Source organism: Thunnus albacares, chromosome 5, assembly GCF_914725855.1.
Source record: "Thunnus albacares chromosome 5, fThuAlb1.1, whole genome shotgun sequence".
In the NCBI taxonomy this organism is placed as follows: Eukaryota; Metazoa; Chordata; class Actinopteri; order Scombriformes; family Scombridae; genus Thunnus; species Thunnus albacares.
In genome coordinates this window covers 20,129,575-20,143,545 of record NC_058110.1, presented here as the reverse complement: position 1 = coordinate 20,143,545, position 13,971 = coordinate 20,129,575, and the positions used below count along the sequence as shown (strand labels likewise).

Below are 13,971 nucleotides of genomic sequence, written 5' to 3'. Positions count from 1 at the left end.
ACCTCGGCTCTAGAGCATTCAATGGTAAACAACCCCCAAAATGTTACTTACCTATTTCACATTGTGTTCTCAGTTATTCACTTAGCTGCAATATTTCAAGAGTGAACTCCCAGCATACTTTAAAAATGCAACAAAGCAGAGGGCTGTGTGTAGGGTTACAAATGACTGTATGAGACATGGTTTGTGGCTACATAGTGTGTGACATATGCAGTGGATGTGGGGTCACAGGATACTGTCTAGCCGTTCAGTGTAGCATGGATAGTGGCGTGCATTCCAGCGGCGCTGGTAGTCAGAGCTAACCAGCCATGAGCAGCTACTGTCAGACTCTCAGTGTCTCCACTGGAAAGACAGGGAAGCTGGCGCTGCTTTGACAGTCAAAGCACATTTATGTCCCTTTGAGAGAGTTGCTGTGTGGGTACCCGTGTTGTAGCTGAGCTAGTGCCTCTACACAGGAGTCTCTCTCGGTATGTGTGTGTCTTTAGGAAGTGTCAGTGTATATCTTGGGGCCGGGCCATGTGTTGCATTTATTACCACAGAAAAGGAATTTATCTCTTGTTCATATAAAACGTCATGTGCTGCTTGTGAAGGCTCGCTAATGACACCAGCAGCTGATGTGTGAGAGGCATTAAACTGGGGCTATGATCAGTCAATCTTCTGCTTTTTATACTTGGTGCAGCAACTGCTACCACAGTTGGTGGTGTCAGTGTACAAAATGTGTGTGGCGTAATCTTGGCTATTACATCATGGTTAGAGAAGAGCCAGAGAATTCACCTGAACTGGACTTTCAAGCACACACATTCAAGTTAGTTAATTAAACATGCAATATGTGTATTGTTGAAAGATTCACCTGTATTAACATCATATGCTAACAAGAATCTAAGTGATTATGTGTACAAAAAAAACAACAATTTTGTGAGGAGTTCTTTAAATACACAGTAAAGATTTATGATATATGCCCCTGTGCTCTGGTGCATCTGACCAACAGGCAATGAACATACTGGCCCGGTCAGTAATCACGGTGGTTGTAAGTTACATCCACTGCTACAGGCAGAAACATGAACATGTTGTGAGTTATTGCTGTGTACCTAGAAACCGTGGATCTGGAAAATTACTTTAGTGATTTTTCTGCCTTTATAACAACCTCAATATAGTCACAATTCAGCAGCCACGGACATAAAACTAAATGTTGGTGCACATAATTGCTTTAGCAAGGTACACTCAGTTACTGAACAGAACATACTAAACATATAAACATATGCCTTCACAGTGGGACCACCTAGAAACGATAAATGTCTGCACCAAATTTCATCCCTAACTGTCACAATTTCAGTCTTGAGCAAACAGCAGATTGACTGACCAACATTGCCATCCTTAAGCAGCAGTGGAAAGGGGAACAGGGGTCAGCGAGCTAGGTGAGAGGTAGTGGCATAGAGCACATTCTCCTCCTGCCTGGTAGGGTGAGGAAAGAAACTGAGGGAAAATAACAGCTGGGAGGTCAAAGTTGAGTTGAGAGACATTCAGTTTTTCTCATACAGGCTTTTGTGCGTGTGTGTGTAGCTCCATGATAATGAATTATTTCAATATCAGTGAGTTCAACTGGAGGTCAGTGTTGTATAGAAACCATCTTAAGGCCAAATGTGACTGTAGATGTTACTACTAAGCTTTTTAATACATAGGCCACTCTGGTTTGGCTGCACAGCCAGTAAGAAATAGGACACAGGTATTTTACACAAATATTGCCTTTATTCTTATCAGGAATAATAACGAATTGTGGATAATCTGTCATTTCAAAGTGTTATTATGAATTTGGATTTCTGTTATGTCAGGTTCCAACCACCTCTGTCAGTGCAGGTAAGGAGAAGTGATTAATCCACAATTCATGACAAGCTCTGACACATTAATATGAAGTTACAATGCCTTGCTAGTCTCTTAACCATTATTTTAAGTTTGCAGGCTTAGCTGGGTTCCTGCCAAACGCCTATGGTACTTTTATTGGCTATTTCAAAAGAAGAAAAAGACAAAAGGTAAAAAATACACTGTGCAAGCATAGAGACCACAGATGCAGCCTCCAGAGAATATTGTCAGGAAGTGAAATCTTTGACCCATAACTGTCTGTCCATTAAGACTACTGCATCCTATTTTTACATAGGCTCCAGAGTAGATGATACATAATGAAATATTTTCTGGGTAAAGAACACTGACCTCTGTCCTAAAACTGCTTGTCTGATATACAGTGTATCTGGGCTGATGTGTTGCTCGGGGTGTCCAGGGCCCCATTTTCACCCGTTTTTTTATATGTCTAATTATGTGACTACAGTATTAATGTGAAATCTGTGTATTTCCATAATGACAACTGATTTCTGTGCCTTTGCATTCATGCCAGGTATTACATTTCCATTTTGTCATTTGGCAGACGCTTCTATCTAAAGCGACTTACAAGTGAGGCAAGACAATCAAGCATTAGAGGACAGTGATTCAAAAGAGCCGTGGTACAAATTCTCAAGTAGGTGACTAGGTATAAGTGCAATGACAAACAGTACTAGACAAAAGTTTTTTTAGTTGTTTTTTAGTTGTTTTTTTTTTTTCATTTTTAACTAAAGTAAAAAACAACTGGAAGTCAAGTTGAGCGCATAAGAAATACCAAAAACAAAAAAAAAGTAGTGCAACAATCAACAAAGTGCTAAAGGGGCTCAAGTTGTTCATGGAGGAGCTGAGTTTTCAGGCGTTTCTTGAATGCACCGAGGGAGTCAGCAAACCATGCGGAGCTGGGTAGCACATTACACCATCATAGAACCACAAACGAAAAGAGTCTGGATCGTGATTTCGTACCAGGCAGTGATGGTGTTACCAGACATCGTTCAACTGCAGACCGTAGTAGACAGAAGGGAGCAACTGGCCTGATGAGTGAAAAAAAGGCCACTGACGGGCATCACTGATTTATAAAAATCACTTTTTCCCAGGGAAGACTTACTAACTTACTAATAGCAGTGATTGTGTAGCAGTAAGTTAGCAGTAAAAGGCAGAGTTAGGTGACCTTCCAACTTGTTCGGCAGATATTTTTGTGGTAACACTGTACTGTACAGATTGCATTTACATCTGATGATAATTCGAGCCAGACCACTTTCACGATGTCCAACCAATCCGATTGTATTCCAATCACAATGTGTTCTGTGTGCTTTTACACCTGCCATTAATTTGTGTTTTTCCTTATCCAGATACAATATCCAGATACAGATCACAGATTAATGCCAGGTGCAAATGGTGTTGATGGTTAGTTTTGTAAGTTGCTCTGGATAAGAGCACCTGCCAATCCTGCAAATGTAAATGTTTCCTGGAATATCTCCATATATCAACCCCATGAATAAATCAATCCATAATAACGTTTACTATTTTAATGAATAATTAAACTTGATTTAATGAAGTCGTTAAGGATATTGAAGGGAAAAAATAATTTGATATGGTCTAGTGTACAGTATTCACTGGAGACTGTACACGCAAAGTAGATTATTTGCATTTCAACATACTTTCAGTACATGATTTCAAAATAACCAGAGAGCTGAGCGCTCTCTTCCAATATTTCTTACATGTTGTATGCACAGTAGCCATATCAGAGTCTTAAATCCCCCACACTCTAAACCCCTTCAGCGTATGCGTGTCATGCACTCATTATCTTCAGTCATTATACAAACTCAACCAACTCTTAATTGACATGAGAGCAGGTCCGCTAACCACTGATCCTGATCTTAACTAAGTAAAGGTTACAGTGAAATTTCATCGGTTTTATGTGGATGTTCAATCAGTGTTGATGGTAAATGTAATCAATTGAAGCAATAAATTCCTCAGTGCGTGCTATATTGACAGTTAAAGCTGAGTTTTCCCTGCTTACAGAGCCGTGCCGGCAGTGCCTACAGGAACCAGGATGCATTGAGCACAAGCTTCTAATGCCCAACCCCCAAATCCTCTCGGCAGCTCAGGTTCTGGACGGTCCCCGCCAGCCATATCCTCTTGCACGGCTGATGCAGCCACAGCTCTCTCCGCTGCATTTTTTCGGCTGTATACTCTGACTTGAATAAATACGGCTCATCCATAACATCCTGTGCACTCATATTTTGGGATGGCTCTTTCGCTGTTGGAAACGTAGCTAGTTTGCAATATAAGTGAAGGGAATAAGAAAGTTTCGTTTTTGAGCAGCATCTAGAGCACGCCCCTGGCTACCCTGAGGCGGAGAGTGGAAATCCAAGCTGAAATGGCCTGTAGTTCTTCCTTGCCCCCAACTACATCATTGTACATGTCAAACGACTCAGACAACATTGTTTTTCACATTATATCCCTAATTCTGATAGCTAGAGATAAGGTTGAAAATTGGAGAAATGGTCCTTTAAGAACGGACCTAGACCTAAATCACCATGGACAAATTACTTCCTTAACTGCTCTCATAAATCCAAGATAACGGGTCAGTGACATCACATTTAGGTGCTATCTTTCAGTCATACTCTCATCACCCCCATTCTAATTAGTAGCACTAACAATGGCCGCCACATTTCTCTCTACTGCCCAAATCAATACTCACTCATCTGCATTGATCATCGTTTTTCACAAGCTGTTGCTTCTCAAATAAATGCTCTATAAATCAGAGCTGGGCGACAATGAGTTGTGAAAGGCGGTGGAAATGCATGCACACTTTAACAACACACACACACACACACACACAGAAAGACGGCCACTCACACATTTACGGGCACAAGTGAACACAAGCGGGCACATGCAAATCCCCCACATACTGTACATATGCTGTACATAAGACTGAATGCTGCATAAGACCCCTGCACAGCACACAACAACACTGTACTTGAGAGGTCTTGTGTGGTTGTCTGGGAGACAGAGAGCAGAGCATTGATCTTGAGGGAGCAGTGATCAAAAGAAGCTGGTCTTTAATAAGGATATTAATCATACTCAGGCATGGCTATGCTAATGACTACAATACAACGGAAACACTCCAGCTCTCATCAATACTTCATCAATTGGAATGGCCTAATGAGCCCACAAAGATGACAAGATGCACAGAGAATGCACTAGTTGGTTTTTATTGCTCAAACAAATATACACCGTTCACTGTATAAAACATTTATAGACTGCAAATTATATACAGTCTTAGACACATTAGAGGCAACGATGCTCTGAAAAGGACTAGCTTTGTGTGAAAATTGGCAGACAAACAGCCATTTCACCATCATTATACTATGAATATTATGTAAATCTTCAATGTTTTCTGCATTTAAAAAAGCAAAAGCTTTTCAAATATACAATACTGGTCTAGAAAACGCTTACAGTCAGGTTATATTTTTCAACAATATTCACTGAGAACACTGACTTCTGGGATTTTATGTGACAAAAGTATGTGACTCTCAGTTTGGGCTGAGGTGTATTGGTGCTCATACACAGGTATATAGCTGATGTACCATATGTCTTGGTAAAATAGCTAGGCATATAGTACATATCATACATATCAGTGCACAGATACATATCAGTGCACATCTTGTAAAGGAAGGCTGCAGGAAATCATGTTAGTCTAAGGCAGTGCCCTTCATGTCGTGTCATAACCTAATCTACTATGAAATACACAACTACAAATATAAAGCGAACAGATGAGGGCACTTATAAACTTTGACAACAAAAAACCATGGCATCAGGTTAATTTTGGGAGTCACTTTCACCCAATTAACCATACTTTAATGTCATATCATTAATTTAAGCTCATCAAGCTATTATTTTTGAATGAGGACCTTCAGTATTTGGATTAAAAGCTTGTGAAAAGTAAGAGATGCTCAATTTAGGCTACATTTTGTTACTTGAATGTGCTAGATACATATTTAATCAGCAATATCTTCTGCTGCTATTTATAAAATAACATGTGTGGATTTTTTTTTTTTTACAATGTATACCAAGTATAATATTTCATAATGAATTAAGTTCTATATTATCTTGTCCTCAGGTTGTAGCTAGTGTGAGAGTATGTGTGTAGAGTGTGCACTGGGCAGCTGTGTCTTTTAGGTGAATTAAAGTTCAAGATTCAAGAGATTCAAGATTAGTTGTTTTGTCCCTAGGGAAATTTGTCTTGGACATAAAGGCTGCCACATGAAAAAAACACATACAATTATAGTGCAGTAACAGACATAAAGTGTATTCAACTATGTGCAACACAGCCCCTCATTTCACACTCTTTTTATGTCCTGAGTTTAGGAAATTCACTAATAAGATTCACTGAAAAGTATCAGACTGGACTCAGTATCGGATGATACACGTTATTAAAGAACTCAGTCAGATCAAACAACTTGATTGGGACATCCCTAATTTTCAGTCGATACAGAACCGGTAGTTTCGGTTGCTAGCAGCAATGAAAGGAATGTTTTGTAAGACAATCAAAAGTCAAACCAGAAAGTGGTGCAAGCTAAAGTCACCTGCATGTCGTGAAATACGTGATTCTAGAAGGATGGTGACGTAGGGACTATCCACGGGGCTAGTTGGTAAACATACAGTAGCTTGCAAGATAATTCTTAATCCTGCATACAAAGCTCTGATTAATCAACTGTTTCTCCAACCAGTGGTAAAACTCATCAATGGGGACAACACCAACACCAGCAGTTTTGTATGAATCGCTGAACATGTCTGAGATGTGGGTGTTGATTCACAGGTCTGGAAACAGTCTCCCCAGCCGACTGATGGCAGCAGACTGTCAGTGCTGATGGGTGGTGGCTGCTACAACACTTTTTTTTTTTTAGCCAAATCTGACAGTAGTGGTATGTTTATGGCAGACTTGCGCATGTCCTCCGTCATTAGATAGGATTCTGTTCGAAAATCTGCAACAAGGCATTCTAAGAAGAAGTGGGCAGAAATGGGCAATTTATTTCCTTCTATTAATTAGTTAATACTTGGTCAAATCTATATAGAGAATTATATATAGAGAAGTTTCTCAAGTGGTGCAGTCAGTGAAAATAAGATACAGGTAGTGAATTAGCATTTTAATGAGCATAATGTCATTGAGGAAAAAAAACTGATGTAATTTCATTTGTTATTTCAAGTGATTTTCATTTCAACATTCGACTGACTGTGACTCATTGCTAGAGGCCAAAATATATAATATGTACATACAGTACACGGCTCTTGAATACTTTTAAATAGCCTTTATCTGGATTTTCAAAGAGGATATTAGTGTACTGAACGTTTGCCACTGTATTTAGACATTCAATTGTGATAACATTTTAGACTTACTATGATTAAAATGTAGTTGAAGCAATTAAAGCACCTGGTCTCATGGCTGAACATTATCCAATATGAAAAATATTCTCTAAACAGATTATGATGATAAAAGATAATAAATACAAAGATGAAAAGTCTTGTTAGAGATCATTACAAACTTAACTGCTGCACTTGGATCACACTGAGATAATTAAGCCTAGTTTTCTCTTTCACAATGCAAATGAAGATGTGAACTACAGTACATGAAGTCTTGATGGACCCGTAATGAAAAGCTGAGGTTTAGCAGTTGCTATAAACCGTTCTGCCTCCTCCCCAGTCAGACAACTCTTTATAAAACAGGTTCAATCAAATATGACAAATGCTCAAAGTTATTGTCATTCAAAAAGGTCAAAATCAATTTGTTTAACAACTTAGGGAATAAAATCCCTCACAGGTCCTATTGCCTAAATGTCTCTGATTTAGCTAAAGCCTCACCACTGTGTGCCTGCCTGCCCTTCATTTGCAGGATTTCAGCTAAGCTTTTTAGCTATTGAGTGAACACAGGCAAGGATGGCTGTGTTGGTTGATGGCTTGCTATCTCGCTTGGTTGGTTGCTTAAACCTTATTTTGTCCGGTTGGTCAAAAGGAACAATATAGCCAACAGGGTCTGCTTTTGAGGATTTTATACCAAAATACGTCCCCTGCAATTTCATCTTGCTCCAATCTGGTTTTGATATATATAAAAAACTATATTAAAAGTCAGATGCAATAAACAGACTTTTTGTCTATCCCCTCTATTGCTCCCTCTCCTGTCAGCCCAGTCTCCATTTGCCTTCTCTTCTGACATACTGTTGTCATTAAGAGCAATTTCCATTTCCAGTGGGACAGAAGAGAGCCACACTTCAAAAAGCTATTCACCTGGTATTTCATTGCCCATTGTTGAAGGGGATTATGGATTCTGATTGAGGCCGGATTATAGTCAGATAAACACACTCAAAAAGCCACAGTGGGAAGGCAGCACGCATGTGGCAAAGGTAGGGCATCCTTGTTGCCATGTTTCTATTTTACTAATGAACACTAGTGTGCAGCACAAACACTGGGGCAAAAGCATACAAGTTAGCAGTAACTTAAAGGGGACCTATTATGCTTTTCCTTATTTTCAGTCATATATATGCTGCTACAATGTTCATATTAAACGTGGCCAAGGTGTCAAATAATGTGGTAAATGTACGTCAGAACAGAGTGGGCTCATTGGGAGGGGGGCCTTAAAGAGACAGGGGCTAAGACTGCCTGTTAGAGAGAGAGGCTGAACTGAGGGGCTGCATATAGGGCCAGTATAAGATAAACAAGGAGTTTCATTGTGTGAATCATGCAAAACTACAACTACAGTGAGTCCCAGAATAAAAATATAGAGATGAAAATGAGCATAATAGGTCCCCTTTAAACATTAGAGTGCAGATGATACTAGTATCTGCAGGAGGAGAACAAAGCTGAACACACACTCTACAGCACAAAACTAAGCCCTCAGGCACCTAGACAGGAAGACAAGTCAAGGAAAACATTGTCTGTGGGAACTAGCTTTTATCTTATTTAGATAGTCAGTTGAGTATTAACTGCTGCACAGCTAGTCGGGATGCTTTTCCACAGATTACAATGCAAGTTGGTGGTGGAAAGAGTCGCAGAACTTGCTCGTGAATCAGAAATCACATTCATTGATTGACCCCCGAAAACCAACATGCAAGGTCCAGCACCTTGAATCTACCTCTGTGTATGAAATGTGCTTTATAAATAAAACTGCCTTGCCTTATAACATGCAGGCAAACGTTACACAAATATTATACACAGAAATGTTATACACACACATACAGGGTTAGTATATGTGTGTTTATGACGTAAACCAAGAGGAGAGACCAGAATGTCAGGCAGGTTTACATTAGTCAGCAGATGCAGTGGGCCACATCATTAGTCACTCTGACACCCACTTCTGGCCCCTACTTTATTGATGAGGCCAAGCTCAACAACTACTCCCCTCTTAACACACACACGCGCGCGCACACACACACACACACACACACACACACACACACACACACACACACACACACACACACACACACACACACACACACACACACACACACACACACACACACACACACACACACACACTCTTCTCTTCCACAATGCTACTGTAAAAGCAACAGGAGACCAGTTTAGTGTCTCAGGTCTCACTCCAGTGGGAAAATATGTACTGCGTGTGAGAAATCGGGCCAACATGGACACCAAAGCAAGCTGCTGTGTGTTTTACAAAATTAACAGTCAATATAGCAAAGAATTTCATGCAATTTTCTACAATTAAGGGGCAATTTCTCTGTCCAAATACCAAACAACCGATCCAGAATCAAACATCTGCTCAACACCAGATTTTCCGGGCAGGTTGTGAATGGCAGGGCACAATGACAGGGTGCCAAGTGTGTCACAGCAATGAGCTCAGAGCCATTTATGGCCTCCATGACTCTGACATTTAGCAGGATGCTGCAATTTGTCAGCCTCTCAGTCTGACTCACACATCCACAACAGGGGACGCTCATAAAACACATTACCATTAGGCCTAATAGTGCCGCATCACAGAACTGTGAGTCTCTGTGTGTGTGCATGCACGCAGTGTAAAATTAATGATATATGTGTGGTTCCCCTCACTTCCATAAAATGACTGGTGGAAATATATGATGACATAAAAATGAAGAAAAACAGGCTGGAAGACATAACTCACACATACATCCAAATGCCCTATATGTACATCTTGTAAAACTCAATCAAAGTCAATTCATGAGTTTGTAAAGAAAACAATAACAGCAGCCGTGGGCTGCAGGTTAATTGGGCATTCAATGAATAATGGAAACATGTATGCCATTAAAAAGTGTATGTTAAAAGCAGTAATTATCTATGCCTGTTACCCGAATGCAAATAACTGAACCACTCATTTGTAGAGCATTTTGATATGCAGCATCAGAGCCTTTGTAGCAAGAGGCACTTAATTTTCAAGGCCGGCAAATGTAGTGTAACTCATAAAGAGGGACTGAGGGAGGAGGAGGAGGGCTCTCAGAATGCGAAGTCACTGTTTCAGTTCATTCTGAAAGCGCATGGCTGCTAACCATAGCGCAGGTTAGAGAGGAAAGTAATGATATAATTTCTATTCCCTATCCAATGTTTTGGTTTCACTACATTGCTTTCAACTTTCCCACATTCTCTACTTCTGTAATCTATGTCTTTCTCTGTCTCTTCGTCTTATCGGTGGTATATAAAGGGCAGGCAGTGCCACAGCCATTTCTGTGAGAGAAGAGAACATCTTGATGGCTGCTTTTCCCTCAGAAGAATACTGTCAGCTGTACAAACACGATGGACACAGTCTACTGAAAACTGACATTTCTCTGTAGTCTCTTATCATCATGCGTAAAGTTTGCAAAGAACTGTATATCTTGGAAAGGGTGGCACTGACTATGGAAGCAGTTGTAGGTTTTTCGGCCACGGAGCCAGACACACATTTCAAGTCGAATCATAATCAAACATTTACTCACAAAGTAAATACACATACCCATTCACACAGACAGGCACTTGCACAAACACACACACACACACACACACACACACACACACACACACACACACACACACACACACACACACGCAGCACTCGCATCCAGCTAAAAGAAGTGTCTACTCTTACCCGAGTGTTGTCATAGTAACGATGGTGTACCAGAAGGAGGCTGGGATGCTGGTGAATTTGCTGGAGCTTGACCCCTTCTCTGCGTAGAACATGACGGTAGCAAAGATAATTATGGCCATAGTGAGGGAGAAGAGCAGGAAGCCCAGCTCCGAGGCACAGCTCTTCAGCGTGTAGCCCAGGATGCGCAGGCCCTGCGAGTGCCGGGAGAACTTAAAGATACGGAACACACGGAAAACACGGAGTGTCACAAAAGCGCCACTCACGTCCTCGTTGTCAGTCATCACCAGGCCGATGTAGTAGGGCAAGATGGCCACCACATCGATGATGCTCATAACGGACCTCATGAAGCGGTAGCGGCTGGGCGCAGCAAATAAGCGCATCAGGTACTCCACGGTGAAGATCATGACGCAGGCCGTGTCCATGCAGAAGAAGGCCACGGTGTAGCGTTCACCACATGGCACTTCCTTCTGGTTGGGCACAGAGCCGCAGGGCACCGTCTCCACCACATTGGTGATGACAGAGACAGCTATGAAGAAGCCAGTGACGTAGTAGAAGACAAGGGCCATGGTTGAAGTGTGGGGGTTCTCAAAAGCCCGCCACATGGTCTCCCGGAAGGTCATGTTGGGCAGCTTAGCGTCCTTGTTGTCCTCTTGGTCATCCATCAGACGCTCTGCATTCTCCCTCTTCCTGTCCTTGTACTCTTCGTAGCAGCAGTCACCGATGATCTCTGGGACGATGCCAAAGAAAGCCAGCTCCTCATCATAGGAGGAGATACACTCGTAGCGCGGGTAGTGGAGCTTGCCTGTGCGGTAGAAATTGAGCACGCTGCGGAACACGTCAGGGTCCCGGTCAAAGAAGTACTCTTTGGTCTCTTCATTGTAGAAGAACTCCTTCTCCGAGCTGCCCAGCAGGGTGTCTGGATAGCGGTCCAACGTGTTCCTCCAGGTCTGGAAGCGCCGTCCACTGACATTGAGAATGATTAGCTCATCCTGCCGCTTGTTCTTCTCAGTGGGCGCCACTGGCATGGGCAAATTGGCCACGGGCATCCAGCCAATCGCTGCCGCCCGGGCAAAGGGAAGCCATGCCGCTACTCCCGCTGCCATGCTGTGTCCGGCCTGGGGCGTAGGGGGGAACAAGTCCAGCACCTTCACAACCAGCTTGACTTCAGCTCATTCACCATCTAAAAGGAAGAGAGGGAAGGAGTCTGTGAGGGTAAGAAGGAGGGGAGCGCTGTTGAGATCGTGACGGGGGAGAGAGTGAGAGGAGGCAATGAGAAAACAGAAAAAATGGAAGACAATTTGAGATACATGAGTGTTGCGATGAAGATGTGAGAGAGAGAGATGGAAAAGTGGTGTTAAAGAAACCGATCTAGTGGAAAAAGTGAACCAGTGAGAAAAGGGAATGGATGTAACAATTGAGATAAAAACAAACAAAGCAACCCATAGTCTAATGAGGCGGTCTAGCTGAGAGAAGAAAAAGTATCTTTTTATGGAAATACATTTAACATCACACTTAGGCTGAGAAACATTTACAGTGCACAATATAAAATATATTTCTGTTTGACATAGAAAGCTTTCATGAGATTAGAGGAACATATTGCAATTTCCAATAAGCATCATCTTCCCCGTAATTACTTTAAGGTTATATTTCTCAGATCCCCTCTATTGGGTTACAGTAGAGAAGCAGCCTTCTCAGGACCGCAGTTGACTGCATCTTATAGCCTAGTTTAGAAACTGAAGGCAAGCAAGCAACTGCATCATAAAATATTGTACATTGTTAGTTTTGTGTGTGTGTTTAAGACTCTGTTACAAACAGGAAATATTTATTAAGAGATTCTTCTTAAGAGATACAAGCAAGCGATTCGTCAAAACCTGTTGAGTTTCTCAGCTGATGCATCTTTTTTTTTTCTAATCAAGATTGATGAAACTATGATTGTCCCGATTCATTTAACGAATCTGGTTTAGATACACGATTCTCAACAAGTATTTTTGACAATAACAGATGGCAAATTGGCTACTAACCCTCAACACGGTACAAGCAAACGCGTTACAATCTACTGAACAGGTTGATAACTAAACAACACAAACTGTGTGCTGACAGTTTCATCTACAATATAGTCTTCAATTAACAACTCACCGATTTAAAATTCTCCATCCAAAGAAACCTTGTTCCAAAGCAGTTGAGTTACAAGTCGTCGTAGGTTTGGATATTTATGAAAGCGTGTCTGGAAAAAAAAAATACCGGGAAAGAAGTTATTTAGCGAAGAGATGAGCCACATCAGATAAACGCTGCTGCTGAGGTGAGAGCGGAAAAGTACCGGAGACGAACGTACCACAGCTGCTGTAATTCAGTTTCCATTATGCGAGGAGAGAAATGATGAGAGGAGCCGACAAGACCGTCGTACCTTGGCTTTTCGGGATGAGTGGTGGGAAGAGACAGAGGAGGAGGAGGAGGAGGAGGAGGAGGAGCAGCTCTCTCTCTCTCTCTCTCTCTCTCTCTCTCTCTCTCTCTCTCTCTCTCTCTCTCTCTCTCTCTCTCTCTCTCTCTCTCTCTCTCTCTCTCTCTCTCTCTCTCTCTGCGCAGGGCGGTTTGTGGACCAAAAACTGCATTTATGGGACACCTCGATCAGGATGCAAAACGATGCGCAGAGTCTGGATCACTCACTGATGAGAAAAAAAACCCCTGAAATATCCCTCTGTCATCACTCAAAATTCATTGACAAAATGGTTTCCTGGGCTGAAATAGAGGAGCTTGCTATCCAACCATTCAAACAGTAAGTGCGCTTCTGTGCAACCAATATACTGTAATTTCCACCTATCAAGGCAATTGCTATATCCCAGCAGGGGCGTATATAACAATTCAAGGGCCCCTGAAACCACATTAGCTGGAGTTTTTATGGACCCTCCTAAATTGTGGACACCCGCCAGAGTAGAGGTTATCGCAGGTCCAAAATGTTTGACCTGATCCAAAATTGACTGGTGAAAACGTGCATAAATTCACTCTCATAA

General features: G+C 41.7%; 1 protein-coding gene across 3 annotated transcripts in view; it reads right to left on the bottom strand.

Moving 5' to 3' along the window:
* The window catches only part of kcnd3 (potassium voltage-gated channel, Shal-related subfamily, member 3), a 98,301-nt gene extending 84,872 nt beyond the window's left edge, over positions 1-13,429 (bottom strand). For all 3 annotated transcript variants that reach the window (XM_044351820.1, XM_044351821.1, XM_044351822.1), the window contains exons 1-3: positions 13,296-13,429; positions 13,100-13,187; positions 10,964-12,143 (exon numbers count right to left, since the gene is read on the bottom strand). In XM_044351820.1, coding sequence (XP_044207755.1) covers positions 10,964-12,066 — 1,103 coding nt within the window. In that variant the 5' untranslated portion in view covers positions 12,067-12,143; positions 13,100-13,187; positions 13,296-13,429. The remainder of the gene's footprint in view (positions 1-10,963; positions 12,144-13,099; positions 13,188-13,295) is intronic.
* Positions 13,430-13,971: the final 542 nt, after the last annotated feature.